Source organism: Lagopus leucura, unplaced genomic scaffold (assembly GCF_019238085.1).
Source record: "Lagopus leucura isolate 7727_CA_CO unplaced genomic scaffold, USGS_WTPT01 Super-Scaffold_100002, whole genome shotgun sequence".
Taxonomy (NCBI): Eukaryota; Metazoa; Chordata; class Aves; order Galliformes; family Phasianidae; genus Lagopus; species Lagopus leucura.
In genome coordinates, this window is record NW_024962263.1 from 1,346,825 (window position 1) to 1,363,623 (window position 16,799).

A 16,799-nucleotide genomic window follows, 5' to 3' on the forward strand; every position below is an offset into this window, starting at 1 on the left:
AGGTTCGAGCATTTTTGACGTCTATGCGCCATCTCTTGTTCACTCTTAGATGTAACAGGGTTTTGTTTGATTGTGCCCAAACAACATTTTTTAGGGCTGTCTTCTTTGAACTATAAGGCAAGACCTTTAGAGGGTTACTTATCACATATTTCCCCAGCTGTGATGTAGTTCATATGCTCTCTTGAATACAGTCAGCGTGCTGTACAACAGCTAGCTGTCCTAATTACAGAAATGCTAGAATAAAGAATGTAGAGATTATGCAGGAGTTGAAAGCATAACATTCAGGTGGCCAGTGTCCACATTATTTCCAAGTTATAAAATAGCTAGAGAATCCTGAGTGCATTAATGGAAAGAAATGCTTTGATGTGTGTATTTACCTTATGCAGAAGTATACCAGTAGATTGTCTTCAGAACAGTCTTGCATTCCAAAGAATTGAACACAGCATGATTTCCCAAGATCACTAGTGTGTCCTAGATAATTATAGTCTGACTAGTGGCTGTGAGAATTGCAGTAGAATAAGCACGTTAATTGCCTTCTTAATTTGTCTCTTCAAATTCATCACTTTTAGTACTGTCTTTCCACAGTTACCATATTTTTTACAGAAAGGGTCAGTTCTGGGAGCCTCAGATAACACTACTACTGCGCTGCATCTTGGCCTCAGTTCAGTAGCTTCAAAGCAGAGCAGCAGCTATGTGAGATGTGCTCAACTAGCATGCTTGGCTGTTTTGGAGGACTGTGACTGCAAGTAACAGAATCACAGAATCGCTGTTGGAAAAGACCTCTAAAATAATCTAGTCCAACCACCAACCTGCCCACCAAACCATGTTCTTCAGTACTTCAAGAGGTTCTCCTGGGCCCACTGCCCAACCCTGTCTAGCCTTTCTGGAAAACACAGGCTCATTTCCCATGGGCTGCCTCCTCCTTCCAGTCTGTCCCATCACACGACTTGCCCAGTCACTTTAAGATTTTCACCTCTTCTAAATCTGGTTGCTTTTGCCTCATTTTCCTTATCCCCAAGTTTGAACAGCTGTCCCAGCCCTGGAGCCTTTATTAGATGTCAGTCTGTCTTCTCAAATGAAATGTGCCTTCTATGACAGCAGCAGTGGAGTGAAGAGGTCAACAGCCCCCACTTGCTTAATAAGGGAGTGAAGTTAGTAGGCACAGAGGGTTTGGTTGTTGATTACACCAAATCTAATCTATGGACTGCAAAGCTTTATTACAGAGATCCAAACTAAAAAATCTTGCTCCAGGTCAACCCTGTTCTCTTTCTTCATTCAGAAGTCTAATACACAGGTTGTATGTTTTACATTATTGGGCAGTCAAGACATACCTTCATTTTATACAGCAGAAACCGGAAGATATAAGAGGATTCACTTAACAAGTACCAAATTAAGTACCAAAATTACCAAATATAAAAACTAATTCATTAGCAAGTACCAAGAGATGTGGAACTGTTGGAGTGGGTCCAGGGCAGGCCACAAAGAGGGCTGGAGCATGTCTGCTATGAAAAAAGGCTGAGGGAGCTGGGCTAGTGCAGCCTGAAGAAGGCTCTAGCCTTTGGCTGCCTGAAAGGAGCTTACAATCAGGAGGGAATGTGACTTTTTACATGGTCAGATGGTGACAGGACAAAGGGAACAGTTTTAAGTTTAAAGGGGAGAATTAGATTAGATGTTAGGAAGAAATTACTTACTCAGAGGCACTGGAACACGCTGCCTGGAGGAGCTGTGAATGCCCCACTCCTGGAAGTGTTCCAGGCCAGGTTGGATGGATCCCCGGGCAGCCTGATAGAGTAGGTGGGCAACTCTGCCCACAGCAGGGGATTTTTAAGGTTCCTTCCAAACCAAGCCATTCTGTTACTCTATGATCCTATCAATTCAGAGGCTGAGCTTCTTTCTTCAACTTAAAAATACTCAAGATTTTTAAAAACATTTTGGAGCTTACATTCACTGTCTTTTAATCTCTTTCATTTTCTTCCCTCTTCCTGACCCAAGAATAACAGATAGAATAACAGATAGAATAACACTGTGATTATTTTGATCTAGATTATTTTTGAAAAAACATTTTGGCATAGAAACAATAATTTTATTGGAAGTAACAAAACTGCAGGAAGATTTAGCTCATACTGCTGCACAATGTATGTTTTGTTATTAGAAAGCTGCTCTCTGGCTAGAATTCCTACAACTACAGCTGCTTTAAAGCTGCTCAGCAGTTTGTCACAAACAGCATTTTCATTTTTCTAATATACCAGCAGTTGTACAGCGTGTGTTCCAGACCTGCAGCTCTGAAAGAGGAAGTGGTGAACGGGAGGTACAAAACTAATCTTTCAGTAGCTGTGACATTCGTTTTTGTGCCACTGGCACTCACAATTTCCAAGGGAGCAACTCCTTCCACCTCATTTCAGTTTCACAGTAGGCTCACTTGGAGTTTTGCCCTCGTTTGCCTCTAATTCGTTCACCTCCTGTAACTCATCCTCCAGCTCACAGTCTGAGATCGATTCAGCGTTATCGTCGACGTAATCAGCTTCATATCTGCCCAGTAAGTATTTCTGTGGTGTAATGTCATCGTCAGGAATATTCTTTGTTTTCTTCTTTTTCATTTTCTTTTGAATCTTAGACAGCTGCTGCGCCTGGCTTTGCGTCCACGGAACACTTTCTGTAATTCTTGACAGCTTCAGTTTTTTGTATTCCTTTATCTGCTTATTCAGCAGTTCATGATCAATCCCAAAAAGATTAGACCGGATAGGTGAGTCTGAAGATTGAGTTGCAGAAGAGAATGATTCACTGTGAAAAGGTTAAAAAAACAAACAAAAAAAGTTGTCATTTTTCCTCGCCTGTGTATTAAATAAGGAGCAATACTAATTGGGTCAATGTGAATAACAGATACATAAACAGGAAGAAGGGATATCACTGGACCACATGTCTGGGGATTGCCCATATTTAAGCTTGTTAGCATTTCAACAGGCCTTAAGTGGGGAAGTAAATAAAGCAACTACATTCCAGACAAAACTGCCAACAGAATGAGCACTGGACCTGGGAGGAAGTTACACAACTCCTAGGTTTTCCAAGAAGTGAAAAAACCTGTGCTCAGAAATATTAATTACACCAGACTGAAGTATTTAATGGAAAATATATGGGAAAGACTATCACAACAGTGATTTTTCCCCCAAGAAATTTCTGATTTGCAACTAATGCACAGCCCTGTGAGACAAAGAGGCATAAAAAGTCATTCCCACTGACAGACTACACAAGTGGAGGCTTCTGGTTTTGAAAATGTCACAGAATCACAGAATTGTAGGAGTTGGAAGGGACCTCCAGAGATCATCGAGTCCAACCCCCTGCCAAAGCAGGTTCCCTACAGCAGGTCGCACAGGTCGGCATCCAGGCAGGTCTTGAACATCTCCAGCCCACAGGATCTAATTGTTCAGCATTATACCTCAAGAGCTATAAAACAATGCTAAAGTAATGTTTAGTTAATTCAGGGAGATCTGTCAGTGAACTCTACTCACGTACAACCATAACTATCAAACTTCTACCAGTATAAACGCATTGTGTTTATATTGGTAAATGTAAGGCTTTTAGAGTCATGATGAGTCCATCAGCAAGAAAGAAATATTCCTGCTATGAACACTTGTAAAAAAAAAAAAAAAAAAGTAATTATTGCAAACATACTGAGTCTTAAATTCCAAGTTCCAAAATTATTGCTCTCACAAATGGTACTCATAGCAAAGTAAGTACTGGGTCCCAAGTCTTGTTAATATGTTGCTCTGATTATAGATGTCAAACACAGCTGATTGTAAAGACCATGTTCTGTTATTACCTTATGGGTTAGCTGCTTCCAGAAGCATACACACTACAGCATTACAAACTGCAAGTCAGCCATTTTCCACAGCTTAACACAGGTCCACTTATATATAAAAATATAGACTTTCTGTTTCTATAGTTGCAAACCTGCAGGGAGATACCTGTGCACGATAACCAGAGACAAAATAGCCTATAAAAACATCTGCTCTTAAATATGAAAGTAAATCAGACATATATAAGAAGAAATATCTTCCCTCCGTTTTAATAGATGGCTGTAACATTTGCAAAGAAAGCTTAAACCACAAATTGAAATGCTACATTTAACTTCTTGGATAATTATTTCTTTTTTTGTCCCAGGTTATCCTGTAGGTTTGTTTATAAAAGGGCTCCTATTGGTACGGGCTTCCACACAGTATCTTTTTTTCTACTTCTTATACCCTGCTGCTATGAGACAACTTCAGTTACAGATCTAACTAAAATACACTTTGTGTCATATCAAATAATCTCCAACTTAAACTGGCCAACAGAGGTGAAAACAGACATTTGTATCCTTTTGATTCAAAAAGCCCACCTAGAATTATTTTGAGACGTTTCTTCTTCTTGAGGTCCAAAATCAGCAATAGCCAGTAATTCCTCAACCTGTAAATATGTAAGACAATAGATGTTAAAGGCCTTGTAAACAATATATTTAGTTCATACCTTAACAACAGACAAATATCAAATAGCATGCATACATTTTTTTCTACATTCCCAAACTGCCCTTTCAATACTGTGAAACATAGAGTCTAATTCTGCACTGCTTGTGAGGTGAGTTTAAGTCACATCTGATCTTGTGAATATTTTAGTTTACAGAAATGCCAGGAACTGCTATTCTTCTTGCCTAGAAAGCTTGTTCCAAATATTGGAACTGAGCCATGGATTGCTACTCCCACAATTATCTTTTTTTGCCTTATATATTCTGAACAGCTGGTCAGGGATTGCGTGGCAGATATAATTACTTTCATTTGGTCTTAGTGCACCTTTCAAAATCCTTTTTCATAACGTTCTTACACTAGGACTTTTTTGCTTTCTGTAAGATTTTGTCTGGTAAATGCAATTTCCTACTTCCCTTTAACATCTAACTAGTAAACACTAAGTAAAATCTAGCATATCTAGGGCTTACAAAATTTTCCCCATTAGGTACAGTTTGTCTCATTTGATGTTTTTATTTCTACGTTTATTTATCCCAGAAACAGAGGATCATAGAATGGCTTGGGTTGGAAGGAACCCTACAGATGACCTGGTTCCAAACCCCCTGACTCAGGAAGAGTTAGCAGCCACCACATCAGGCTGCCCAGCAATCCATCCATCCATCCATCCAGCCTGGAGCAGCTCCAGGAAGGGCCATTCACAACTCCTCTGGGCAACCACTTCTCACTACCCTCTGAATAAAGAATTGCTTCCTAACATCCAATCTAAATCTCTCCTCTTTTAGTCTAAAAACGCTCCTTCTTGTGCTGTTGCTATCAGACTGCATAAAAAGTTGGCCTCCCTCCTGTTTATAAGCTGCCCTTGAGAACCAAGGGCTCCAATGCCATCGCCGTGCAGCTTCCTCTCCTCCAGGCTGAATAACCCCAGCTCCCTCAGCCTGTCTTCATAGGAGCAGTGCCCCAGCTCTCTGAGCATCTCCATGGCCTCCTCTGCATCTTCTCCAGCAGCTCCACATCTTTCTTTTGCTGAAGGCCCCAGACCTGGATGCAATACTGCAGGTGAGGCCTCACAAGGGAAGAGCAGAGGGAAACAAACTCCTCTCCTCCCTGCTGGCCTCTGTGCAGCCCAGGATAGAGTTGGCCTTCCAGGTTTCAAGCTCTGGCTCAGATCAAGCTTTTCAGACCAGGACCTCAAAGTCCTTCTCTGCAGGACCATTCTCAAAGCAGTTCCTCTCCCAGCACGTTCACCTATCCAGGACTGCAACATCTTGCCCTTGGTGAACCCCACGAGGTTCACAAGGGCCCACTTTTCAAGGCCTGTCCTGGATCCTTTGGATGGCACCCCTTCCTCCTGTCAACTACACCAGCTTAGTGTTGTCTACATCCCATCTAAGTCATGGTTTTCTCTTTTTAATGGGAGGTAATTAGGATGGCACTTCTGTCTTGCAATAGTTAAAAATCATTTTCAGCTATGTTATTTCAAGTCCTGTTATTTGAATCTGTGGATTGCTTAAATCTCGAGTTTCAAACTATGAAAAGATCCAGCAAAGTGCTTCCCAGGGCCATTCATTGACAGAAACTATGGAGGGAAGCTTTTTGCACATCTTGAGTGCTTAACTGTCTTGGTGGTTGTGCACTGAACTTTAAGATAAGGCGATCCTAGGGTTTTTCATCTCCAAAAAAGTGGTTGTTTAAAGAAGTTTGAGAAACAGTGACTAACAGAGCAGGTTTCATCACAACCAAGGTATCGAGCTGCAGGGATGGACAGCTGTAGCTCCAGCTAATTACGTTAATACCACAGCAACTGTAATGGCAAAGCTCTTCCAGAATCACAAGCAGACTGTATACTGTGTCAGTCAGAAGAAGTGTAAGAACAAGTATGAAGAGCTCTCAGAGGTGTTTAGCTCACTTTTATTTTTCTGCTAATGTAGGTGACAAACATTTGCACTGGGGATCTGTACATTGGCATGGAGCTTTTCACTATGGAGAGTTCTAGCCATCTAGACATCTACTGAATTTCTGAAAAGTATGATGCTGTTACGTCTCCCAGTTCTGCTCACATGAGCCCACAAATGACTAACAAGCAGCAAATGATGGCCACAACAGCAGCACATCTAAGAATAAGGCAATTAAAGGCACAGAAATATGAACACGCCCTCTTCAGGTAATGCTCTCTAATGCACATCAACAGCTTGGGGATGCAATTTTGCATGAAAATTCACTCACTGGTGCCATCTTTCTGCTTTAGAAATCTCACTCTGTAGTCTTAACAACAGCAAATTCCCAGAAAACATCATTCTAAAAATATTTCCACATCGCGATAGAAAACCTGGAATATTAAAGATAAGTTAAAAAGTTGGGGGGAAGCATGCAGTGTGCAAAGATGTGCAATTCCAGAGAAAAACTGTAATAATTCACAGCTGTGAAAACGTTAGGCTTCAGAAGAAAGAAATAAATAAAATCACTGATTAGATTCGCTAGCATTTCAAAAACACATCATATTCAAAGTGTGGAACACAGTTCCTGAGAACTCATTTCATACATAATTATGTGTGCTAGGCAAATGGCTACCATATATTCGTTAAGAGTGTAATGTCATATTGTGGGGCTGCTTACTTAATAGCCTCATTATTCCTCACAAGCATCTCTGAATATTTCACTCCAGAAATGTTAACAGTAGCCTCAAAAAAAAGTTAAGAGGGAAATAGCTACAAAGGTTCTTTTACACTGCATAAAAACATTAATCTTACCAAAGATTATTTCCTAAAATGCTCTGGAAGATGAAGAGGTAGGGGTGTAAGGCTGATTTTTAATGGAGCAATTAATGTTTATCTTCTGAACATCAGCCCTCTCAGTATTCATACACAGTGCGTATCATAGTACTTGATCATAGGATTACAATTACAAGGGATCAAGGATTACAGTTACCTCTTTTACAGCTGCAGCTGCTTTGTCTTTTACAAATACTACTGGGGGCATATTTCCTAGGATTCGTTGACTCATCAGAAGATACCTGGCAAAAATGCAATATCAAGCAGTGTGAATACAAGTACAGCACCTTGAGGAAAGATAAAATGCTTTAATTCCATGAATACTACAAATTTAAGGATTTTGTTTGCAAAACTTGCAGTCTGACAAATAGCCATTCTAGTTAGCGCTAAGGCACTAACTTTCATCAGTGCAGAACCCCAAATCTGAATGTGTAACACACAAAAACTACTAGCTGCAGATGACAATGGATAGAAATAGCATTAGGTTTGCCTCCATTATGCACAGGCTAACCTGGGTCTTTCCCCTTCTGATCTCCACACAGAGTGTGGAAGGAGAGCACTGTGCTGGAGCAGGAATTACAAAACCTAGGGAAACAGGGGAAAAGGAAACAGACCTACAGCATGTTTCAATGATACCTTCCCCATGGGGTGAAATTCTGACCCTCCAACAGACAAGTTGGACTGCAGGGGGTAAGCCAAGCAAAGAGGGAGACAGAAGTCTCCATGGTACCCTGCAAACTCACCAGACCCTACAAAAAGTGAGTAATCATATCACAGTGTATGGCAGCATACTGACATTTGTTTTTTGTCATCAGCACTGTGAAGAGTTTCTGTAAGATCAGTCACCACTTCAAGATGTCCAAAGTGTCTCTAGAGACCAGATTTGCCCAGTGAACCTCTAATGTGATATTTGTAACTGCCAATCCTTTTGTGCAGCATCATATTCTGGCCCACTGTCACACACAGCATGTCGAGGCCACCATCACTGGGTACAGTGAAATGTTGCTTTAACCAAACTCTTCTTTTCTCCTGCTCAGCCCACTCCAAACCTTTGGAAGCACAGACATGTAAAGCTAGCTGTGCTTCAGTGGGAGAATTCACAGCTGGTCTGACACAGCTACCCATCCGAAACACTAGAGCATGCAAACAGGTCAGATTTAGACTGCCAGCAATATTGAGGAATGTTGCTAATACATGGCAGAGAACAGATGAAGCAGTCTAACTGTCCATCAGGCAGCAGTACCGGATACGTGGAGCACTTTTCCACAGCACCCCTTCAACATAATTATCACTGGCTGTAGTAGAAGCAGGATTCCAGTACACACGACATGCTGAAAAGTTGGATGCCAGGGACACCTGCAGAAAGACAAAGGTCTCTTTAAAACTTCACATCCATATATGCACATCCACACTTCACATACAGCCAACCTCTGATCTACAAATAAACATTCAGTGATCCAAACTAAATACCTACCTTTTTAAGAGAATCTTCTCTTCCATTCTTGCTCTTAAAAGCCAAAAATGCAGTGTCTTTACAGAGCTATGGTTTAACAGCAATTAAGATCTACGTTCAATATCCAAAGGAGCTTTTTTATTTCTGCAAGTTACCGTCCAGCCTCCCCATCAATTGAAATTACACAAAAATTGAAATTACAACCTGTCAGCTCCTGTGTGTTACTGGCAGGGTACAGTATTATAGTACAGTATTTAGGGTACAGTATTTAGTCAGAGTGAGGGTTCTATCATCACAACTAGCCCAGAACAGCAATTTATTCCATCCTGTTTTGGAATACAGTTATTGAAAAGGTATGTTGCTGCTAAGAAGGACTCGTGATAATACCTGGTCTGTTGTCATCAGAAGCTTGGCTCTGACACTGACAGAAAAAAGAATCATAGAATCATAGAATAGAATCATAGAATCACCAAGGTTGGAAAAGACCTTCAAGATCATCCAGTCCAAAAAAAGAATGGCCTCCATATCATTTGATGGAAACCTCTCGTGGGAACCTCTGGTGTTTGAACCTCCAGCTCACTGACATAATCTTCACTGCATTATGCATGCAATTTAAAAGGCTTGGTATGCCAAAGTCCTACAATTCTGTGATCCTGTGAGATGGGCTACAGTCCTCCTGAAGAACAAGCTTTGAAAAATTAATTCAAAACTGAAAGATCTGCACAACTACCATTCGTCACATCTAGCCACGGTGAGTTACCAAACGTTCTCACTGTGACAACACGCTCAGCAAACTTCTAATAACCGACCCAGCTCAACCCAATGAAGAAGTTGAGGAGGAAGGCAGCATGAACACCTCACTGCATGGCACAGTGCAGAGGTCACGTAGTCTAGAAACCAATTCCTGAAACATACAATCAGCAGGAGAAGTCAACTCAGAGTTCACTGCCAGGAAAGAAAACTGCATGGCAGTCAAGTCTGCAGTCAGTAAGTTAAGAGTGCTGCTCCTTCCTGGGACAGAATGGGCTGTCCATTCCCAAATTGAGTCTGAAACAAGCACACAAACAAACCGACCCAACACAAGCCATTCCTTGGTCATTATGTAATGTAATGTAATGTTATGGAGTGAATAAAAACTTGGGTGTTTCAAGCCTGAAGTGCGTAAACTTCAACTTTGATACTGGGAAAAAACAAGTCCTGCTGGATAGCAGAAAGCCTTCAAAAGGGTTTACTTTGATAAGAGAAGTAACAGTACCAGATCGGAATTAGCTGAGGAGTAAATCAAGTCTCAGCCACATCTTAGAGCAGCACCAACAATAAACACTGCGCCGTTTCAATAAAATTTCCACTATACTTAGAAAAAAGCTGCTTCTTCCCCTCCCTTTAGGGAAAAACAAGTTGTTTTGTCTACAGCAACGTCTCCTGAAAGCAGTGCAGCTTGCCTACAACAGACAGTATTTTTGTGCACCATCAAGGTTAGGAAAGCGATCCCCAAAGCCCCACAGAGCAAAATACTGCAGGACAGTACACTGTTCCATACTGACAGAAGATCACTTCACTCACGTAATTCTAATCCCTTGTCTGAAGACATTCATTCCAAACCCTTGAATTAGGAATTATTACTAATTAATTATGACAGAACTAGCTACAATCAGGTACAAATTTCCACTCTTTCTGAAACCTTGTTTGCCAGTGCCATTTTCTTAATGCTTCTATTTATTTTCTTTTTTAACCTAAGCTCACGTTGCATCTAACCCTTCTGCCAGCACAATGAAGCTGGTAAGGGACACAGTGGGGTATTAGCTCTTGCACAGCTGCACAAAGAAAAAAACTCTGGGAAAGACAAATTTACAGTGGTAAAATCAGGCTCCTCCTTCAAGAGCAATACAGATATTAAACATCCAACCAACAGGTAAAAAAATAAAAAAATCACACCAGCAACATCATTACTCAGCTGGCCTAAGTGGCATTAGCGTTATACTGGCAAAGGTCTACCGAACCAGCTGCAACAGTGGCACAGTTCTCCTAGCACAAGGAAAACCAAGGCTCATCTTGCTCTGCCGTGCCACATCAGCAGCAGTGCTGCAGAACTGATGCACGTTACAACACCCAAGGACCTCCTCTGGCAGACCTTTTACCAGCCTCAAATTCTAATCACAACACCTCAGGAAAAGCTGAAGCTTTTTTACTTGCCTTGCAGATTTCCAGCTTGAGATCATAAACCTCTTTATTAATCTCACAGCTACTCATCATCTCTGCCACAGCTTTATGAATAAGACCATTCAAGACTTTGCAGCGTATGGTATCTCCTCTTCTAGTTTTTGCCGGGTCAGCTTTCTTGGTTGGCTCATATATCTTTAAAGAAAACAACAAAGCAGTTAGTACAAACTCACCTCAGGAAGTTATAGACAGTTTTGTATACTTTCTAGTTTCAGAATGTGAGAGTTGCAGCTACCAACCTTTTTATTTCTTAGGCGTTTCAGTAAAGAATAGTTCTGCTCATAGTTTTGATCTTTATTTACTACAAAACACCTCTCTTTTTTTATTATTTTGTACCAACTTATGTAACTCAAATCAGCTCTCTGAAATATGGTGAGTAACAAGTGAAGAGCATCGCTTGCTTGAAAAGCAAACATGAAAGCTTGTTTTCTGTACAGGTCTCACATATTTATGTTTTGCAGTGCAGTTTATCCACACAGAGAACTATGAGCACCACTAGAACTAGAAGTAAAACAAATTCCAGCACGTAAAGAAAACAAAGGCAACAAGGTCAGAGGACTGTCATGCTGTGACTGGTAACACAACCTCCAGATTGCTAATCTGAGTTTGCCTTATTCTGACAAGAACTGAAAGCAGTTCCAATCACTGATTCTCGTAGCGTGAACACTATGTTCAATAGAGGAAAACCGGGCAGGAGAGAATCTCTGGGATCGTAAAATCCAGTTCCTTGCAAACACTACGGACACCTTTCCAAAGCGATGCACAGCGGAGGACGTTATCCTTCCTCCCGGCACGGACGATCGCATCCCGTGAGCATTTCCTTACCATTCCAGGTCCCAGCATAGGGCTGTCGTACCAGAACTTCTTCCTGCCGGACAAGAACAAGGCACTCGGCGTTACCTGCCAGCGGCTCGGAACCGACAGCTTCCCACCACTCCCGCACACGCCGACACCGCACCGCCGGCAGCGCTTCCCATCCGCGGGAGAAGCGGGGCGGGGAAGGGCGGAGGAAGAGCGTAAGGCCGCGCAGCTCGAAGACGCCCGGCACGGCAGCGTCCCGCAGCGCGGCCCGCCCGAGCCGGGAGCGGCGCGCAGAGGAAGCCCGCCCGCCTCTGGCCGGCCGCCGCGGCACCTACTTCTTTCTGCGGAGCATCTTCGCTAGCGGTCTCCCGAAACCGTGCAGCGCACGGCAACACGCCACGGCCGCGTTCCCCGCCGCCCGAGCCCCCCACATGCTCCCGGACGGCCTCGGCCCGCCGCTGTCCCCGACGCCCCCTGGCGGCGCGGCGGCCCCGGCCGGCGGAGCCTCCGACGGAAGCAGCGGTAAGGGCGGCCCGCAGGAGGCGGGGTCTTCCGGTGGCCGGAGGCTCGCGGCACGGGGAAGCTGCGTGCCGCGCTTGGCGTCGCGGCGCCCGGAGGAGGCGACAGCTGCGATGGCGCTGGCTTGAGACTCCGGGCTGTCTCAGTTCTCTGACCAGTGACGCAAATGACAAGACGCGGCAGCTTTTCCACACAGAGGCAGCTTTTGTATTTAACTAAAAGCATTTAAACCACAAGCGAGGAGCATCAGTTAAAGTTGCGCTTCCACATCGTATTTGTGTCGCGTACCCCCGTGAATTGCAGGGAAAGGTTCTCAGCCTCGTCTCCTCGCTCTCGGTAACCGCCAGCGGCGTTAAGGTGAAATGCAAGTCTTCACAGCAGTACTTCATTAGGGATGGGAAGACCCGCGAGCCCTGCCTCTATGCTTTCCGTCATGTTTTCCTTCATCAGGTGGCGCGTCTTGACAGTGGCGCTTCCGATGTGAGGAGTTATGAGAACATCCTTCATCTGTAACAGAGGGTGATCCCTGGGGACGAAAAGAAGAGCTGAGGTGAGAGTCACTCGCACAGCAGGTTTCTTCGGCGCCTGAAGGACCAGGGAAACGCTTAAAATAGTAATTACAAACAGAAATGACGCTATGACCCAAGCATACTCAAGGCTTGAAACTGAAGCCTGCCTTGCAGCTTTTTATGCAACAAATTCTCCTAGTGAGTCAGCGTGGATTTTGCTTTGCTGCTGCAGAGGGATTGGGGACATCACTTCAGCAGGGCTAGAAACAAAATCACACAGTTTCTACCAGCTTTATCCTAGTTTGCAGCACATGCACTCACTTCTATTTAACTTAAATATATATCCAACCTTGGCAAAGGTTCAGGATAGGTCACATCCAGAGCAGCTGCCTTAATAACTTTGTTTTGGAGAGCCTCCACCAAAGCATCCTGATCAACAACCAGACCTGGGTGACAGAAAAAAGAAAAAAAACAACTCTTATTTTCATATTGCCACACAACATCATCTTTTATGGCATGGCGATCAGGCAACTTGTAGGGCTAGTAATGTTCACAAAGCAGAAGCAACAGCAGGGGGTGGTGAACCAGGAAGAGGAAGCTTGGGTATGCACATGAGAGCTGGACAGTCAGGATTCAACTTTATTAGGGCTGAGTTACCCAGAACTACTTATACAAAATGAGATTAATAACTGCCAGGGAACCATAATGCAGTTTTATTTATCTTGCGCCTTACCTCTGCTGATATTAATGAGAATGGCTGTGGGTTTCATCAGCTGTAGCTCCCTCTTCCCAATCAGTTTGTGTGTCTGAGGTGTCAGTTTCACAGCCAGCATCACAAAATCTGCCTGCTGGAGCAAGTCATCTATCTTCTTACAGTAGGTAGCTCCAACAGCACGTTCTTCTTCCTTGTTTCTTGGGGGGGGCAGGGAAATAGGGAAGGGGGAGAGAACTCTAGTTGTAACCAAGAGTTTGCAGAAAAAGTTTAAATCAGAGTTAGAAAAACGACTTTTTTTTTTCCTTTGCTCTTTAGTGAGAAGCAGCTAGTTAATAATACGACTGAAACTAAATGAAGAGAAACACTAAGCTCTGCTTCTCATAGTATCAGCCCTACTATGCAAAAATGTGCACTACTACACCCACGGCAAGAAAGTGAGAAGTGCATATAAATGCACTGAGTAAATAAAAAGATAAATGCATCTGTGTCACAGCTTTTGGATGTAACAGAGATTCTTTTCCAACCCAAATGCAAAACTGACATTTGACACAAATTCCCTTCCTTGTGAATAGTAACTCAAAAATTGCTGAGGAAAGAGAGGAGACAGAGCAGAGGATAAATCCTCAAAAACAGATGACAACAGAAGCCTGCCTGCTCCGTGAATCAGTACTGTCTCACTGGAAGCATACACTGCAAGGTCTGCCAGCATGTTCAGCCCATCAGGACAGTCTGGGCTGTGCACTGTGCTGCTCACATTGGCTTCCCACAGATGTGAAAGATGCACAGCACGTGGGATGGGTCCCTGAGAGCCAGGTGCACAGAACGATACGTGTGCTTCTGTCTGAGGACAGTCAGAAGGGCTGCCGAGACTGACTCTCCTTAGGAGCAGCTAGTTCTAAAAGGAGGAGGTGTTTCTGCCTGCACTGCTGCTGTGTGTAAGTCACGGCAGTAACGTCACCTTAGACTGTTTTCTCCACTCCTCAATCTACTGTGCGGTCACCAACATTATAGGGAGGTTCACAGGGAGATCAGTGAGATTGATCAGTTCTATTCCTTTCTGACTTGGTTTTCATACAAGTCGTGAAACCAATGACAATCCTGAAGCCAGCTCACGTATTTTGCCACTTAAAGGGAGAGTTGTGAGAGAGCCACAATGGCAAAGCAGACTTTCTTTGCAGCTGTGACCAGTTTTACCTCTGTTTCCTGTTGTGGTATAAAATTTTCATCTCAAAGGCTTTGGCTCTCTCAGCCACTTTGTAGCCAATGGCGCCCATTCCAACGATGCCTAGAGTAGCTCCAGAAACCTCAGCACCCAGCCAGTTGGCAGGGAAATATTCAGTGTCAGGGGATATTGCCATTTGATAGCCTTGGAAGGAAAAAAAGAAAAAGTCACATCAAGAATTAAACAATTCCTGGCATCTGGTTACTTTCTGTCATAGAACAACACAGAAGGAACAGTAAAAAGCTGTTATATTTCTGGACGAGATCTGAATAGTGATGCACTAGCAACCCAATTTCTTACACTGATTTCTTTCTTAGGATATAAGCATACCCAGACCCTCTTTGGAAGAGGAGACAAGGGCAAAGAAGCAACCTCAGCAGAGCTGCTCATTGTCTTTTTCTGTCTGCAGTGCCAATGAATTATTGCCCCACTAAAATGCAACTCTGCAACACAGCTTCCTACTCCTGGGATTCACCAGCAGGACTAATGTGACAGTGCTACAGATGGCACCTGTGCTGTGTTTGCTGAATGGTGCATCTGATGTAACACAGGTTAGGTTGTAGCATCATCAAGACTTTCAGTAAGGCCAAAGTGTGTTTCCCTGCCTTCTTGCAGGTAGAACACAACTGGCAGAGAACAGAAACACAGGAAAGGATGGACAGGATTTCTTAACAGTTGATGAAAAAAGTCTTAACACTTTGTTCACAACAACTCGAATTTATGCCAGCTAGGCAAAGACAGGCTTTAGGGCTCCTTGCCAACATCTCTTTACTAGAACTTGAAAAGCAAGACTGCACTGGACAAGCAGAATGAGTGGCTACAAGATGAAGAAGAACCCTCAAGACTTTAGGGCTATCTGGAAAAAGAAGTGTACCTACCTTACTAATACATCTGGTGGGAAACTGAATGCACTACACGCAAGTTACTACTACCAGCATGACAGAGTTATCCTTTCCCTCATCACTGTTTTTCTTCCAGTATTTCTGCTCCTAAAACCACCTTTGCATCAGCACGCGCTTTCTAATTGTGTGAAGAGCCAGCTTTGAAAAGTCAGAAAACCTTTCAGTTATTACCTTCCACAAGTCTCCTGGAAGATGCCAGCATCAAAGCCATCCCCAAGTCTGCAGTGTCAGTGGAAACAATCGATGGAGTGTTAGACACTTTCACACCATAGCTGGAGAGGAGATTCAGATCCAGGTGATCTATTCCCGCTCCAGAGCTTGCAACTATCTTCAGGTTAGGCAAGCTCTGCAGCAGCTCCTCATTAATAACCGGTTTGTGATACCACATATAAATAGCTCTGATCTTTTTGCCAAGAAAGCTCTTGTTTTCAAGATATTCTTTCATGGTGATGAGACAGAAACGTTCCTTTAGAAATTCAGCATGGTCTTCGTATACCCCATGCTTCCCTCCGATGCAGTCAATTAGCACACAAGGCAGCTCCTGACCCTCCATGTCCTGCAAAAGCAATGAGAAACCAAAATGACATCTCCCGCTGCAAGTTTTTTGAAAACAGGAACTGATCGGCTCAGTTGCATGCTCTTTTCTCACTTGAGGATCGATCTGGTCAAAGATGTTTGCTCTCGTGAGTGGAACACGCGAGTTCACCAACCCGTCTTCAGAAGGATGCGACTGTGATTCGCAAGCACAGTCCTCGCACCAGAGCTACAGAAAAGTTCAGCGTCACACGCCGCCAACAGCAGCTAGCAAGCCTGCTTTGCTGGCTAACAACAAGCAGCAATGCCCGCCCCAGGACCGCCGCAAAGCAGTACCGCCCTCTCGCCCCGGCTGCTCGAAACAAGCACGCACCTTCCCCGCAACGCAACGTCCCGTCCCCAACGGATCCCCCGCCACCGCAGCACGGCTCGGCAGACCCAGGGCGGGCTGGGACACGCCAAAAGTCCTCTCAGAAGGCGCTTGCGGACGGGACCGCAGACGGGAGCACGCCTGAGAGACAGCCCGCCTCCGCCCGGCGGGAGCGAGCCGCCCGGCTCTCGGTGCGGGCGCACGAGCTGACGGAGCCGGGCCACCTGTGCGCCGCTCGCCGACACGGGCCGGCAGCACGGGCTGGGAGGGGAGGAAGCGAGGGGGGAGGAGGG

The 16,799-nt window shown here is 44.0% G+C and overlaps 2 protein-coding genes across 4 annotated transcripts; both read right to left on the minus strand.

Annotated features, from left to right (window-relative positions):
• Positions 1-1,193: 1,193 nt before the first annotated feature.
• RBFA (ribosome binding factor A) lies at positions 1,194-12,188 on the minus strand. Its single transcript, XM_042869924.1, has 7 exons — positions 12,071-12,188; positions 11,760-11,802; positions 10,908-11,069; positions 8,505-8,617; positions 7,419-7,503; positions 4,373-4,440; positions 1,194-2,781 (listed from the first exon to the last, which is right to left on the minus strand). The coding sequence occupies exons 1-7, from the start codon at positions 12,166-12,168 to the stop codon at positions 2,394-2,396; spliced, it is 957 nt and encodes a 318-aa protein (XP_042725858.1). The 5' UTR covers positions 12,169-12,188; the 3' UTR covers positions 1,194-2,393.
• Positions 12,189-12,438: 250 nt separating this feature from the next.
• LOC122178523 (probable 2-ketogluconate reductase) lies at positions 12,439-16,783 on the minus strand. Of its 3 annotated transcripts, none has more exons than XM_042868664.1 (6): positions 16,731-16,783; positions 15,774-16,158; positions 14,673-14,844; positions 13,497-13,675; positions 13,113-13,209; positions 12,439-12,780 (listed from the first exon to the last, which is right to left on the minus strand). In XM_042868664.1, exons 2-6 carry the CDS (start codon positions 16,153-16,155, stop codon positions 12,627-12,629), a joined length of 984 nt encoding a protein of 327 aa, XP_042724598.1. In that variant the 5' UTR covers positions 16,156-16,158; positions 16,731-16,783; the 3' UTR covers positions 12,439-12,626. The 3 variants fall into 3 exon arrangements, with proteins under 3 accessions (XP_042724598.1, XP_042724599.1, XP_042724601.1); XM_042868665.1 differs by lacking the exon at positions 16,731-16,783 and adding an exon at positions 16,510-16,644; XM_042868667.1 differs by lacking the exon at positions 16,731-16,783 and adding an exon at positions 16,252-16,321.
• Between the last annotated feature and the right edge of the window lie 16 nt (positions 16,784-16,799).

Bases quoted from the DNA above. Each gene is read 5' to 3' on its own strand.
- RBFA (XM_042869924.1), bottom strand. From the start codon at position 12,168: ATGTGGGGGGCTCGGGCGGCGGGGAACGCGGCCGTGGCGTGTTGCCGT. The intron at 11,070-11,759 runs GTAAGGAAATGC...TTTTCTTTAAAG, and splicing joins CTATGCTGGGACCTGGAATG to ATATATGAGCCAACCAAGAA. The intron at 4,441-7,418 runs GTAACTGTAATC...ACATATTTACAG, and splicing joins CAGCTGCAGCTGTAAAAGAG to GTTGAGGAATTACTGGCTAT.
- LOC122178523 (XM_042868664.1), bottom strand. From the start codon at position 16,155: ATGGAGGGTCAGGAGCTGCCTTGTGTGCTAATTGACTGCATCGGAGGG. The intron at 14,845-15,773 runs GTAATAACTGAA...TTTCCTTCCAAG, and splicing joins TTCCAGGAGACTTGTGGAAG to GCTATCAAATGGCAATATCC. The intron at 12,781-13,112 runs GTTGGATATATA...TTTCGTCCCCAG, and splicing joins TATCCTGAACCTTTGCCAAG to GGATCACCCTCTGTTACAGA.